General features: G+C 40.7%; 1 protein-coding gene across 7 annotated transcripts in view; it reads left to right on the top strand.

Moving 5' to 3' along the window:
• The window catches only part of CP (ceruloplasmin (ferroxidase)), a 99,588-nt gene that overhangs the window by 4,751 nt on the left and 80,992 nt on the right, over positions 1 to 13,845 (top strand). For 6 of the 7 annotated variants that reach the window (XM_006772578.2, XM_006772575.2, XM_015569705.1 and 3 more), the window contains exons 2-3: positions 9,756 to 10,003; positions 12,196 to 12,408. In XM_006772578.2, coding sequence (XP_006772641.1) covers positions 9,756 to 10,003; positions 12,196 to 12,408 — 461 coding nt within the window. The remainder of the gene's footprint in view (positions 1 to 9,755; positions 10,004 to 12,195; positions 12,409 to 13,845) is intronic. The other variant, XM_015569706.1, reaches the window with a different exon arrangement.

Here is a 13,845-nt window from a genome sequence, read left to right as displayed (position 1 = left end):
TCTCAGGCTGTGAGAGGACGCAGGCGGGGCTGAGGGATTCCCCTCCCCCACAAGTGCACAAATTTTTGTGCACTGGGCCTCTAGTTTTTAATAAGGTTCAAAAATGACTTTATTTAGAATAAGAAAATAAATTATAAATAACTGTAAGCCTGGGGTACCTGTCCCTTTCTCTTTTAAATCATTTCAGGCAGGTTATCCAAAATGCTACCAGTTGCAACTTGCTTACTGTCTCCCCCAGAACAAATCCAGCCCTCACAGGGGCTCTGAAACTTCCTTAGCTTTACCATAAAAATAAAAAATAAAAAAATAAACATTTCAACAACATTCCTTTCTGGACAAAATCCTTTCTTTTTAAATTTTTTAATTTTATCAAAGTAGTAAATACATAGTTCATAATGTATCTTTTTTTTTCCAAATAGGTGTGTAGCATAGTTGTATATCATTGTTGTTTTTATTCTATTGTTGACACTATTATAGATGTCTCCCATTTCTGCCCCTTTGCCCTCCTCCACCCAGCCCCCGCACCTCTGGCCATCACCACACTTTTGTCTATGCCCAACCCTCTCCCCTCTGACCTCTGTCAGTCCCTCCCAACCTATATAATAAAAGGCTAATATGTAAATCGACCAAACGGTGGAACAACCAGTTCCTATGACGCACACTGACCACCAGGGGGCAGACGCGCAATGCAGGAGCTGCCCACTGGTGGTCAGTGTGCTCCCACAGAAAGAGTGCCACTCAGCCAGAAGCCCTGAGCTGGGCTCACGGCTGGTGAGCACAGCAGTGGTGGTGGGAGCCTCTCCCACCTCCACAGCAGTGCTAAGGATGTCTGACTGCCAGCTTAGGCCTGCTCCCCAGGGCTCCCGAACTGCGAGAGGGCACAGGCCAGGCTGAGGGACCCCCACAAGTACACAAATTTTGTGCACCAGTCCTCTAGTTCATGATTAAAAATCAACCAGTTTTATTGGGCATAAACTAAGCTCAAGACATTTCCCCAAGCATGCTTCAATAAAGAAGTCTCTAATTCTAGAGTTAGAGAATAGAATAGACACAGAATTTGAATGTTTTCATGGGGATGAGGGTTAGTGGGCAAATAATTTCTTTGTTTTTATCCTGCCTGTGCTGGGAAGTTATGCAGCATTGGTTTGATAATCTCCTGTGGCTTCAGCACAGCCTAGGGTCATGCAAACTTTAGATGGCACTGTTTACTCTGCCTGCAGTTTTTTTTAAATAGATCTGAATAGTAAATCTTGACTAGAGCTTTCGCAAATTTGCTCATATTATGCTAAGCTCTTTGTATGAATGAGCTTAGCTAGCAACTTTTTGCTTTCTTCTTCATCTCTGATGACCAGCATATCCAGCTGACTTGGTTAAGGGTGCTATACAAAAGGTACCCAACTGGGTAGCTTATGAACAACAGAAATGTATTTCTCACAGTTCTGGAGCCTGGGAAGTCCAAGATCAAGGCATCAGCATGGTCATGTTCTAGTGAGAGGTCTCTTCCTGGGTCATAGCCTTTTCACTGTGTTCTCACATGGTGAAAGAGGCTCAGAATCTCTCTGGAGCTTCTTTTATAAGCCTGGTGCATGAAAATTCATGCACTGGAGTGGGGGTCCCTCAGCCCGACCTGCCCTCTCTCACAGTCTGGGAGCCCTCAAGGGCAGGAGGTGACCCCCCATCACACCTCTGCTGCTGCCACTGCCAGCAGCGCAAGCCTCGGGCTGGCCTTGGGCAGCTGGGGGGTTGAGGGGACTGGAGGTCTCTGGAGGCAGGCATGCAGAGCGGCCGTGTAGCTACCACCCTGAGGACAGGGCAGTCAATTAGCATATTCCCTCCTTAATGGCTGTGGGTGCCACCATCTTTTCGACAGCATGAGGGTTGATTAGCATATTCCCTCTTTATTAGATAGGATTATCCATTCATGAGGGCTCCATTCTTATGACCTAACCACTTCCCAAAGGTGCCACTCCTAATACCATCATGTTAAAGAATAGGATTTCAACATCTGAATTTTGAGAAGGACATAAATATTCAGACCATAAAACCAACCCAGTCAGCAAAGGGTGGTGGGATATCACCAGATATAATTGGTGTGTGAAGACTAGAAAGGAATGGAGATGAATAGGCTGAGAAACAAGGTTGAAAGAATGCAAGATGGGTGTCAGGCAAAGAATGAAGTTTAAGTTGATGTTGACCTTGAAGATTTGGGACAATGAAGAGGAAATGTGATGACAGCAAATCTATCTGCTACATTTACTGCTTGGTCAGTAGTACCTAGAACAAAGGAGACACTAAATAAATATTTGTGAATAAATAAAAGTAAAAGAATAAAAGATGTATAGGAAGCTAGAAGAAATTAGAGGCTGTGTTGTAAAAATTTTCACTTGCTCCTAATGTGGACTGTTGCACACTATGGAATAAAGAAAACTATAGAATGAAATATAAAAAGTCAGTTATAGGGTTAGTGAAACTGAAAATATAAGCAGATATTAAAATAACAATATATATGGATTTTTTAAAAATATATTTTATTGATATTTTACAGAGAGAAAGGGAGAAGGATAGAGAGTTAGAAACATCAATGAGAGAGACACATCAATCAGCTGCCTCCTGCACGTCCCCTACTAGGGATGTGCTTGCAATCAAGGTACATGCCCTTGACCAGAATCGAACCTGGGACCCTTCAGTCCGCAGGCCAACGCTCTATCCACTGAGCCAAACCGGTTAGGGCTGGATTTTTTTTTACTAGGAAAATGGTTTACCTCTCTTGTATTAATACCAATAATATTTATTTCTAATGGAATGAGATGGAAAGTAATTTTTTTGTATTTAGTTCTGTCATTTCATAAGGTGAGTGACTTACCTGTCACTTTAACAAATTAATAAATGAAGATTCTATAAAAAACATTTTTCTGCTCCTAAATTATTTATATTTTACAAAACAATACATATACAAAACAATTAGTAAGCACAACAGTGTGTGCTGGGCCTATGAAAGGCATTAATTAAATATTTGTTGTGTTTATTGTCTATATAATGCCAACAAATAATAATACTCCTGTTATCTCCAGGTTACCTTTTTTCCTGGTGATATATAGAAAGCTAGAAGTAAGTGAAAAATTCTTTAGCACAAGAACAGCCATTGCAAAACCCTTTTCCCTGGACTTTGCAGGCTCTTGCTCAGGCTTGGCATCTCTTACTTAACATACAATTCTTACAAACCCTGTTACTTAGTTTTCCAGCCTATCATAGGTTTGAGAAATAAACCAGAAATAGCAAAGTGATGCCCGGCCTGCTTGGCTCAGTGGTTGAGTGTTGACCAATGAACAAGAAGGTCAGGGTTCGAATCCCGGTCAGGGCACGTGCCAGGGTTGCCAGCTTGATCCCCAGCCGATCAATGATTCTCATCATTAATGTTTCCATCTCTCCTTCTCCCTTCCTCTCTGAAACCAATAAAATAAAATTTTTTTTAAAAAAAGAAATAGCATAGTGAAGATATTGTTATAAGCAGAACCAAAGACCAAGAAGAAATAGCAACTCAAATTCTGGCCAAAGAAATAGAAAATGAACTGAAAAAAATTTCATATTGTAGTATAATAATAAGTAGTGTAATTATGATGTTGAGTGACCAGAATACCAAAAGTAGTCAATAAATGTTAATATTTACTATTATTATCAGAAAAAAAAATTGAATTTTTTTCAGTATCTACTGTTTAAGCAAACTGAAGGAATTCACTTCACCCCTTCAAAAATGATCTTAAATTTTTATATGACCAAAGAGATACAATTATTAGCTAAAATAATCTGGAAAAGTCAGTTATAGGCTGTGTTGTAAAAATGTAATTCACACTCCCAGGTTAATAAAAAAAATAGCAAGCAATAGCTAGTGAGATACAAACACTTCATACAGGACATCCTGTATGAAGGAGCTAATTGAGCAGCTATAACATTTACATTTCAAGCTCTGAGATTTATCATCACAGTTGCTATTTTCATGTTGTGCTAATGAAGCCAGGCTAGTTAGGACCTATCATCCACTTGCTTGTGCTATGTACACCCAGGTTCAGTCTTTGCCTATCAGTTAATTTTTAACTGTTTTCCTTGGGATTCCTATGTGTAATAGGAAGAAGTTCTTAAATGGCCCCTCAGTCTCCACAAAATCATGAAAGATCATTCCATTCAATGGCATAGCTGACTTTAAATAGGGAGATGATCTGAGTGGCCTAGTCTAAAGCAGAGAGCTCTCAGAAGGAAGAAGAGGAAGTCAGAGAGAGTCAAAGAAGTTTGAGGATTCAAAAAACTGAAGGGCCACCTTAGGAGGAATACAGTCGCCTTAAGACCTGAGAGAGGTGCTCAGCTGACAACCAGCAAGGAAACAAGGATTTCAATCCTACAAACATAAGGAACTGAATTCTACCAACAACAAGGATGAGCCTGGGAGTGGGTTTTTCCACAGAGCTTCCAGATAAGCACTCAGCCCAGCCAGTGCCTTATATAACCTGAGCAGAGAATCCAGCATGCCATACCAGACATCAGCCCTAAGAACTGTGAACTAATAAATGAATGTTGCTTTAAGCTGCTATGTGATAATTTGTTAGCACCAATGGAAAACTCATATACTATGTCTCAATTAATGAAGCCAAGAATCCAGAAACTTTTCACACATATTACCCACATTTCAGTAGTCCTAAATCATAAAAGGCTAATATGCAAATAGACCAAAGGGTGGAACAACCGAACAACCAAACAACTGGTCACTATGACATGTGCTGACCACCAGGGGGCATGTGTGGAATTTGGCTGGCATTGGCCATGGCAGGATGGTGGAGCAGGTGAATGTGGGCACCAGACCAAGGTAGCTGTCATCAGAGCGAGATTCTGGTGGTTACTGAAAATTCTTTGCTCCTGCACACTGCTGTCTCACCGGGCTCTTACACCTGCTGCCAGTGCCAGCCCCACTCACACCCACAGCTGGCACCCACTGCCAGTGCCCAGTGTTGGTCCCGATCACTCAGTGCCATCAGCAGGTGCAAGTGGCAGCTGCCAGCCTGATCTCCCCTCAGGGCTTCTCCACCTCCCCCTGCTCGCACCCTCTTGCTGGCACTGGCCCCAATTGCTCCGCACCGTCAGTAGGTGCAAGTGGGGCCAGCACTGTTAGCACATGGGAGCAGTGGCAGTGGGAGCAGGGCTGCAGGCAGACAGGGGACCAGGGCCAGCGTAGGAGGGGTCGGGTGGGGGCATGGAAGATGGGCCAGGACCCACCCCTGTGCCTACTGCAGCCTCTCGGCCCACAGTTACTTTAAACAGAAACTGAGACCACTTGAGTATATCATGAATTTATGATCTTCCTAAGGAAGTATAAAATTTATTTAATGCCCCTACCATTAAAAACTCCCTTCTGGCTCTGACCCTACCAGAAATTAGAGAATTATTGAAACTGGGGGATGAAAAAGGAAGGATAGGAATACTGAGAGAGGGACATCACTATTCTAATGAATAGAAGAGAACAGGTTACAATTGTCAACAGGAAGAACTACAATTAATGTGAATTTTTTTTTGGTTCAAAGAACAACTATAATAAATTCTCTTGATGGAGAATCTGACTGGCAAACTTCCTGCAAGCTTCCAGTCCACAAGCTGTGCTGTTGTAATTAAATAGACATTCCCTAATGACACTTTGATGATCATGCAGAGACAGTACATAAGCAAATACACCTCCCCCAAAGTATCACATGGTGTAGAACATTTCTCAGTTTGGTTGGCTTAATTTTGTCCCACCACCAAGATGAGATGTGAGACATATTTTACATATTGCTATGTGTGTAAAAGAAGTCCAAATTTAAAAACCCTGAATATATTATAACTTCAGAATAACTATTTGAAAAGTAATGTTCACCCCTCCCTACATTTCCCCAAAATCATTGTATACAAAAAAAATCCCAAAACTTAGGCAATGAGCCTCCTATTTTTCAGGAAATGATTAATATAGGTGAATTTCAATGCAATAAAAGCATTTTATCAAAGCCCACATTATTGAAACGGGATGTAATTAAGTACTTTAGAGTTATCTTCAGAAAATATAAACACACACGAATTTAAATAAAGTCTTAAGAATTCGAGAGCTATGTTTAAACTTTGGCCTTGTGTAAGATGTGTATGAACAGGGCATAGTAGGACACAGATTAGAAGACATCTATATATTATCAGGACCGAACTCCTAGCAAAAGGAGAAAATTTATCCTGGGGTTTGGATGGACCCTGTGAACCGTAGTGGTCCAGGTCCTCCGATGAGACCAGAGAGGACTTGCATCTCTGTTCTGTGAGCTTTTCAGCTGCAGCTGTGGACCTGAATGAGCTGTACTCTCGCTGGGCTCCTGTCAGCAGCATGGGCTGGATAAACCTGCTTGTATCTCAGTGGTCTTCAGTGCTTCCGAATTTTGCTAAAACATCTATTTATTAAGACCATCCCTTTGTTAGTAATGCTGCAATTTGGGGGGAAATCCACACCCCTGTCCTACTGTTTTCCCATGCACTTTGATGTCCTTGAAGTTTTTTTTGAGCCTTGCTGAATTGTGTTGTGTTTTTTTTCTGTTTTGTTCTAACAAAATGGAAACACACAAACAACTTGAAAATGTAATCAAATGGGAGAAATGAAGGCATAAATATGGATTTGCCACCTCCTACTGGATACTAAAGACGCCACTTCTTTATTTTTCTAACACTCTGCTTGACCCTCTTCTCACCAAGATGGGGGAAGGAGACCCCATCTCATTCATTTTTAAGCGAACAACTTGAGAATCCTGGGTTTTATATAATCCAGGAAAATTGGGGTGTTTGGTATATGATAACAATTACAATATGCTCATTGTTGAAGCCGCGGGTTATCACAGAACAAGATGGCTCTGCTATTAACACTTGCTCCTCCTGCCTGAACTTAGCCACACTACCACTGCCAAGCAGCCATGCTCCCTGGCTCCAGCCTTAATCTGCTGCCCCCATGCACCACACCAGCAGAGGCCTGGCCACTACCGAATATGGTCTGGAAACAGACCATCATCATAATAATGTCATGTTTCTCTTGGGTGTGATTGTGTAAAGTGTGGATGTGATGGGATTACTGGGTGGACACATAATGAGAGGCAATGAGAGTTGGGACATCCTTCCCAGTGTCCGAGTTCTTTCCAGCCAAATAGTCAGAATAAGAAAAATAAGTAGTGCGTACCTTTCTGTCTCACAATCTTAAAGAATTCCACTGCCACCTTTCTGTCTCACGATCTTAAGGAATTCCACTGGCGCTGCAACTGGGCAGCTAGGAGCTTTACCTTCACTGCAAGCCTCCCCCACTCAACTCAATCTACTAAAAATGAGCCCAGAGCGGCAACAGAATACATGGGGTGGGGGTAGGGGGTCTTGGTAAATGCAGATGCCTGAGCCCCACCCTGATGCACAGAATCAGAATCAGAATCAATGGGTTTGGGGCTCAGGAACTTGCATTTTTATCAAGTCCCACCATAGATTCCTATACACATTAAACTTAAGAAAATTCAGGCTAGAGCCCTAGATTTTTAAAAGCTAGGTCTTTAAACTCTGCAGCAATGAAAGTGCAGAGCTCCCAGACAAGCTGTGTTCTTGTCTTGAAGAAGGGAAGAAAAAATCTCTCTCACTCTTTCTGATGAGCTCACAGCTGAAAAAACAAGAGGATGTTTATCCTCACTCAGATTATTTGGACCTCACAGGATTGAGTGGAAAATGGTAAGGCATCAAAGGTCCCTGAGACAAAAAGTATTCAATACACACACACACACCCCACAAACACCCCACAAACACAAACCCCAGATCATCAGCCTGAGTGTGAGCAGTTTTTATTCTCCTGGAGGAGACTTAGGTTGCTTGGTTGTGGATGGACTTGCCAAAGTCCAGTTTGAAGTGGGTCCTCCCAAATCATGAGATTGCAGTGCCCACAGCTCCCACCGAGCTATCATTCCAAAGTTTGAATACCAACCTCACTTTCTTTCTTTTCCTCTCTGTGTTTTTTGTTGTTGTTGCTGCTGCTGTTGTTGCTTGTTTTGTTTTGTTTTGTTTTTCTTGACTACTATTTACTTTGCTTATATTTTTAGGAAAGTTTTAAGCAACTATTAATTAGCTGCTAATCAGAATACAAACATTCAATGTTCAAGAATTCTCGGTAGCAAGGGATTAAAAAAACACACAAGGGTAGTTTTTTATTTTTTTAATTAAATTTATTGGGTTGACATTGGTTAATATGATCATGCAGGTTTTAGGTGTGGGTTTTTATGTTACAAGATCTCTATATTGCAGTGTGTGTCCACCACCCAAGTCAAATTTCCCATCACCATATATTAGGATCCTCTTCTCCCGTATCCCACACTGCTGTTCATGTCCAGAGTTTTAATTTTATATCCCATATATGAGTGAAATCATATGGTTCTTAGCTTTTTCTGACTGACTTATTTCACTTAAGCATAATGTTCTCATGGTCCATCCATGTTGTTGCAAATAGCAGTATTTCATCTTTTCTTATGGCTCAGTAGTATTCCATTGTGTATATTTGGCATATTCTTTATCCAGTACTCTATCGCAAGACACTTTTGTTTTTTCCATGTTTTGGCCACGGTGAATAATACTGCAATGAACATAGGGGTGCATATAACTTTGCGAATACGTGTTTTTGAGTTTTTTGGGTATATACCCAGGAGTGGATTACTGGGTCGTATGATAGTTCTATTCTTAATTTGTTGAGGAATCACCAGACTGCTTTCCATAGTGGTTATACCAGTCTACATTCCCATTTTCTCCACAACCTCAACACTTGTTATTACTTGTGTTGTTGATAATGTCCACCGTTACAGGTGGGAGGTGGTATCTCATTATAGTTTTGATTTGCATTTCCATAATTGCTAGTGACATTGACCATCTATTGGCTGTTCATAAGACTTCTTGGAAGAGGTGTCTGTTCAGGTCCTCTGCCCAATTGTTTTATTGGGTTGCTTCTTTGGTGTTGAGTTTTATGAGTTCTTTATATATTTTGGAGATTAAACCTTTGTTAGACCCACTGTTTGCAAATATCATCTCCCATCTAGTTGGCTGCCTCTTTGTTTTGTTGTCAGGTGGGGTTGTTGTTGTTGTTGTGTTTGTTTTTGTTATTTTTGCTGTGCAGGTTTTTAGTTTGATATAGTCCTATTCACTTATTTTTGCCAAAGGTAATTTAAAAACCTAAACACACTGAACACATCATTCCAAACTTGATTAAGTGCTGCTAAAAGAAATAAAAAATGATAGAATTAATTTATCATTAATTTTACTTTATTTAGGAAACAATATACATATACACAAATATCCAAATTGATTGCTCATACACTCAAATTTTTCCAGTAGGTGAAAGGCATACCATAAGTGAGAAATGTCTTAACTACTTTATCTTAATATTTCACTTTAATTTACATTCTATTCCATATTACCTCTGTGTTTTAGTATAAAAATCTTGCAGGAAACACTGGTACACTGCATCATATTTTTATGGCACCTTTACAGGTTGTTCTTGGCCACATACCTGGGACACTTCACATAATGAAAGTAACAGGGCTAAGTGCCAGCTCTCCTCTTCATTTTCTGGAGGCACCCCTCCAACAATAGGCAGACATTTAATGTGAAAGGTCAGTAGTGCCTCTTAATTATAATGTTACTCCCAGAAATTACGGCTTCTGATAGAGTGAGTGTCTTCTTTCCCTTTGCAGGGAACATTCGAACATCTATCTTCAGAATGGCACGGATAGAATTGGAAGAGTATACAAGAAGGCCCTTTATCTTCAGTACACAGATGGAACCTTTATGACAGCGATAGAAAAACCTGCATGGCTGGGATTTTTAGGCCCTATTATCAAAGCAGAAACTGGAGATACTGTTTATGTACACTTAAAAAACTTTGCCTCTAGGCCCTACACTTTTCATTCGCATGGGATAATTTACTATAAAGAACACGAAGGTAAGTTCAGCTCATACTCTATCTGGAATTTCCTTTCACTTTTCTGTAGGAACACTTTTTAATTTCTAAGACTATGAACTCTACTCTTAGATAAGACCTGTAACTATGTTATTTAGCTCCAAACTATTTTATTAACTATTTTGGCTCATCATAATAATGTCATGTTTCTCTTGGGTGTGATTGTGTAAAGTGTGAATGTGATGGGATTACTGGGTGGACACATAGTGAGAGGCAGTGAGAGTTGGGACATCCCTCCCAGTGTCCAATTTCTTTCCAGCCAAATAGTCAGAATAAGAAAAATAAGTAGTGTGCATGAAGGTCTAGAAAAGGCAAAAGTCCAGAAGGAAGAAACAGGACTCAAGACAGGGAATGTCTTATCTTTGAAGACAGTAAACCCACTGTGGCCATTGTCACTTCCCACCCTAACTTTGGATAAACTGTGGCAGCTAAAGCAGCATGGGTACTCTTACAGGTCAGCCAAATAGTGCACTTGGATGCATGGCCCCAGAGTCACATCTGAGACACAATTAACCAAAAGGTCCTTTAAATATAGGACTTGCAAGCCTTAGGTGTGGTGACTGCTGTCTCATCCTTAGTACTTGATGATGATAATGATGATGAAAAAAGCAAGGGCTTCAAAACTGATAGACCAAAGTTCGAGGGCAACCTTGTCTTTTACTGGCTTTGTGCAAGTTGTTTAAATTCTTTCTGCTTCAGTTTCCTCATGTATAAAATAGGGGCAATGATTAGTACATAGTGATAACTGGAACGGTGAGCTGAGAGTTTTCCCCCGGGGTCATGTCTCACAAGAATGAGCTCCATGGACCAATAGATTTAAGCAAAAGTGTGGAAAATTTATTACAAGCAGATTCAGCCTCCCGACATGGGGAGGAGGGTCCAATAATGGGCTTCCCATGAAGCCTTGTAGTCCAGGGGTATATATTTGCTACAAGCCTGCTCTATGTCTACCTGTGTCACTACCTGATTGATTTCCTCATTGTTCTTGCCCAGCAATGGACCTGAACTTTCCCTGTTTCTATGTGTCAGTACACCTTAGTGCAGGCCCTCCCTTGGTTTCCCATGCCTCCCACTCTGTGTCCAAAAACATTCTATTATTTCAGCATGGTTGGTTTCTGTGATTAGGCTTGCTCAAACTGCCGTGTCTACCCTGCCTATGTTCTACCTGCCTTTGTTTCCCACTGGACCCCTGCCCTGTTTCCCTGCATTTCAAGCTAATGTCTCTCAATAGTAATATCTCAATAAATATCATCTATGATCATAAGCAAAAATGCTGAGGCCATTATACAGTTCATTGAAAATATAAGAATCAAGTCAGAAAATTAAGATAAAATTAGATTTTTTAATTAATAGTATTTTTCTTAGTCTTGTTTTAGAAGGTGAATGTTTTAACCACATATTTTTGTTTCTTTTTCTGAACCCAACAATTATATTCATAGCATAGAAGCTGAATACTATCTTATTTCTTTTTTACAGTTTTATTCATCATTTTTAAGGTATTATAATTGTATTGTGGCTATGTTAAAAAAAAGAGTTCTTATGTTTTAGAGACACATGCTTGCATATTTATTAATGAAATGATATGATGTCCAGGACTTGCTTTAAAATAAATAGATGTTGATGGACATAAGAGTGGGTGGGATATAGATGAAACAAGACTGACCTTGAGTTCATCATTGTTAAAGCTGGGTTGATGGGTGCATGGAGGTTCATCATATTATTCTCTCAACATGCATGTGTTCAGAAATTTACAAAATTTAAAGTAAAACCCTTTTTTAAATCCCATGGTTACTTCACAGGCAAAAATCTGGTATCGTATAAAAAGTTCCAAATTATAAGAGAGCATAGCTATTTTGTTCCATACTTCCATACCATGACTCTAGAACAAGAGTGGTTCTTTAAATTATAAACTGTCACTATGCTCCTGACATATCCATTACAGCTCTCTGAAGACTCAGTCAAGTATGAAAAATGGTAAAATTTTCTGTGAAGCTTCAAGACACTCTAGATTCTCATTCCTCTATGATCAAATAGAACATCACTCCATCCCCAAGAGGACATACTAGTATGCAAGATGTTGAATAAATATTTGTTTAATAAATTTGTAAATATCTATTCTCTCATTCAAGTTCAAACACATTCAAGTTGCAATTTCATTTCATGTTGCTTCCTAGGGGCCATCTACCCTGATAACACCACAGATTTCCACAAAGCAGATGACAAAGTGCACCCAGGTGAGCAGTACACATACAGGCTTCATGCTACCCAAGAACAAAGTACTGCTGAAGAAGACAGCAATTGTGTAACCAGAATCTATCACTCCCACATTGATGCCCCAAGAGATATTGCCTCAGGACTCATTGGACCTTTAATACTCTGCAAAAAAGGTACACTGTCTCACTTTTACTCAGAATGTATAACCCCAAAACAAGTAATAGGGAGGTGGTTTGTTTTTTAAGTAAAAGTCAAGTTGTGACTAAATAGGTAAAGTAGAGAGGCAGTAAATCTAGAAAAGGAGGGAAGAGCAGGGCAGGAGAAGGAGAAGAAGTGATAAATGGAATGGGCATTCACATATATTTCTAAGCTACAGAAAGTTGCTCTCCTTGGGAACACGTTTGGTGTATCTAATTTCATAATGGTGTTGAAGACATGTGTGACTTTACCCAATGTGATTCCCTTAGTGGCTCTCCAAGGTGATAGATCTGTGGTTATCTGTTTTGTGTTGGTAAATCCTATATAATAAAAGAGAAACATGTAAATTGACCATCCCTTCGCTATACTCACCAGCCAATCAGGGTGAGTATGCAAATTAACCTGACAAAGATGGTGGGTTAATTTGCATACACAGGCACTGGGTGGAGAGGAGAAGTGGGAGAGCCAGCAGCTTGGGGGGACGTCGCTCCCTCGGTCACTCCCTTGGGAGGCCATGGCTCCATCGGTCGCTCCCAGCGCAGGGAGCACCAGGGATTCTGGGAATAGTAGTTCTGATGGCAGCCCTCGGACTGGAAGTGGAATCCCAGAGTGCAGGGAGCACCAGGAATGCTGGGAATTGCAGTTCTGGTGGCAGATGGATCTCCTAGGACCTAGACACTAGAGCAAAGTGAGCCTGAAGCAAGTTACTTTTAAAATTGCTGATGGATTTTTAGTAATGATTCTTTTGTTGAGATTTATTTGGAGAGGGTGCAGGTTGGGCTGAAGGACCAACCCCACTCCCTCACCCTCCATGCATGAATCTTCATGCACCGGGCCCCTAGTATAATATAATAGTCTCTATTTCTATCTTTTTTTACATTTTTAAAATTTATTTCAGAAAGGAAGGGAGAGGAAGAGAGAAATAAAAACATCAATGATGAGAGAGAATCATTTATTGGCAGCCTCCTGCACACCCCACAGTGGGGATCAAGCCCACAACTTGGGCTTGTGCTCTGACTGGAAATCGAACCATGACCTCCTGGTTCATAGGTTGAAATTCAACCACTGAGCCACGCCGGCTGGGCATAGTATCTATTTTTAATATCATGAAAAAGACAACATAAATCAACAGCTTGAAACATAATTCTTACTTGAACAATCATTAGTTACCTTTAAAGACTTGTCTCAGCTTGTGGCTATATGAACCACATATCTATTATGAAAATACTAGATACCCCGTGCACAAAAATTTGTGCACTCGCAGGGGGGTCCCTCAGCCCGGCCTGTGCCCTCTCATAGTCTGGGACCCCTCGGGGCGTGTCCACCTGCTGGCTTAGGCCCGCTACCCAAGGGATTGGGCCTAAGCTGCAGTCGGACATCCTTAGCACTGCTGAGTAGGCGGGGGAGGCTCC

Source organism: Myotis davidii, unplaced genomic scaffold, assembly GCF_000327345.1.
Source record: "Myotis davidii unplaced genomic scaffold, ASM32734v1 scaffold766, whole genome shotgun sequence".
NCBI lineage: Eukaryota > Metazoa > Chordata > Mammalia > Chiroptera > Vespertilionidae > Myotis > Myotis davidii.
The sequence above is the reverse complement of the archived record's forward strand: the minus strand, read 5'-3'. Positions and strand labels throughout refer to the sequence as shown.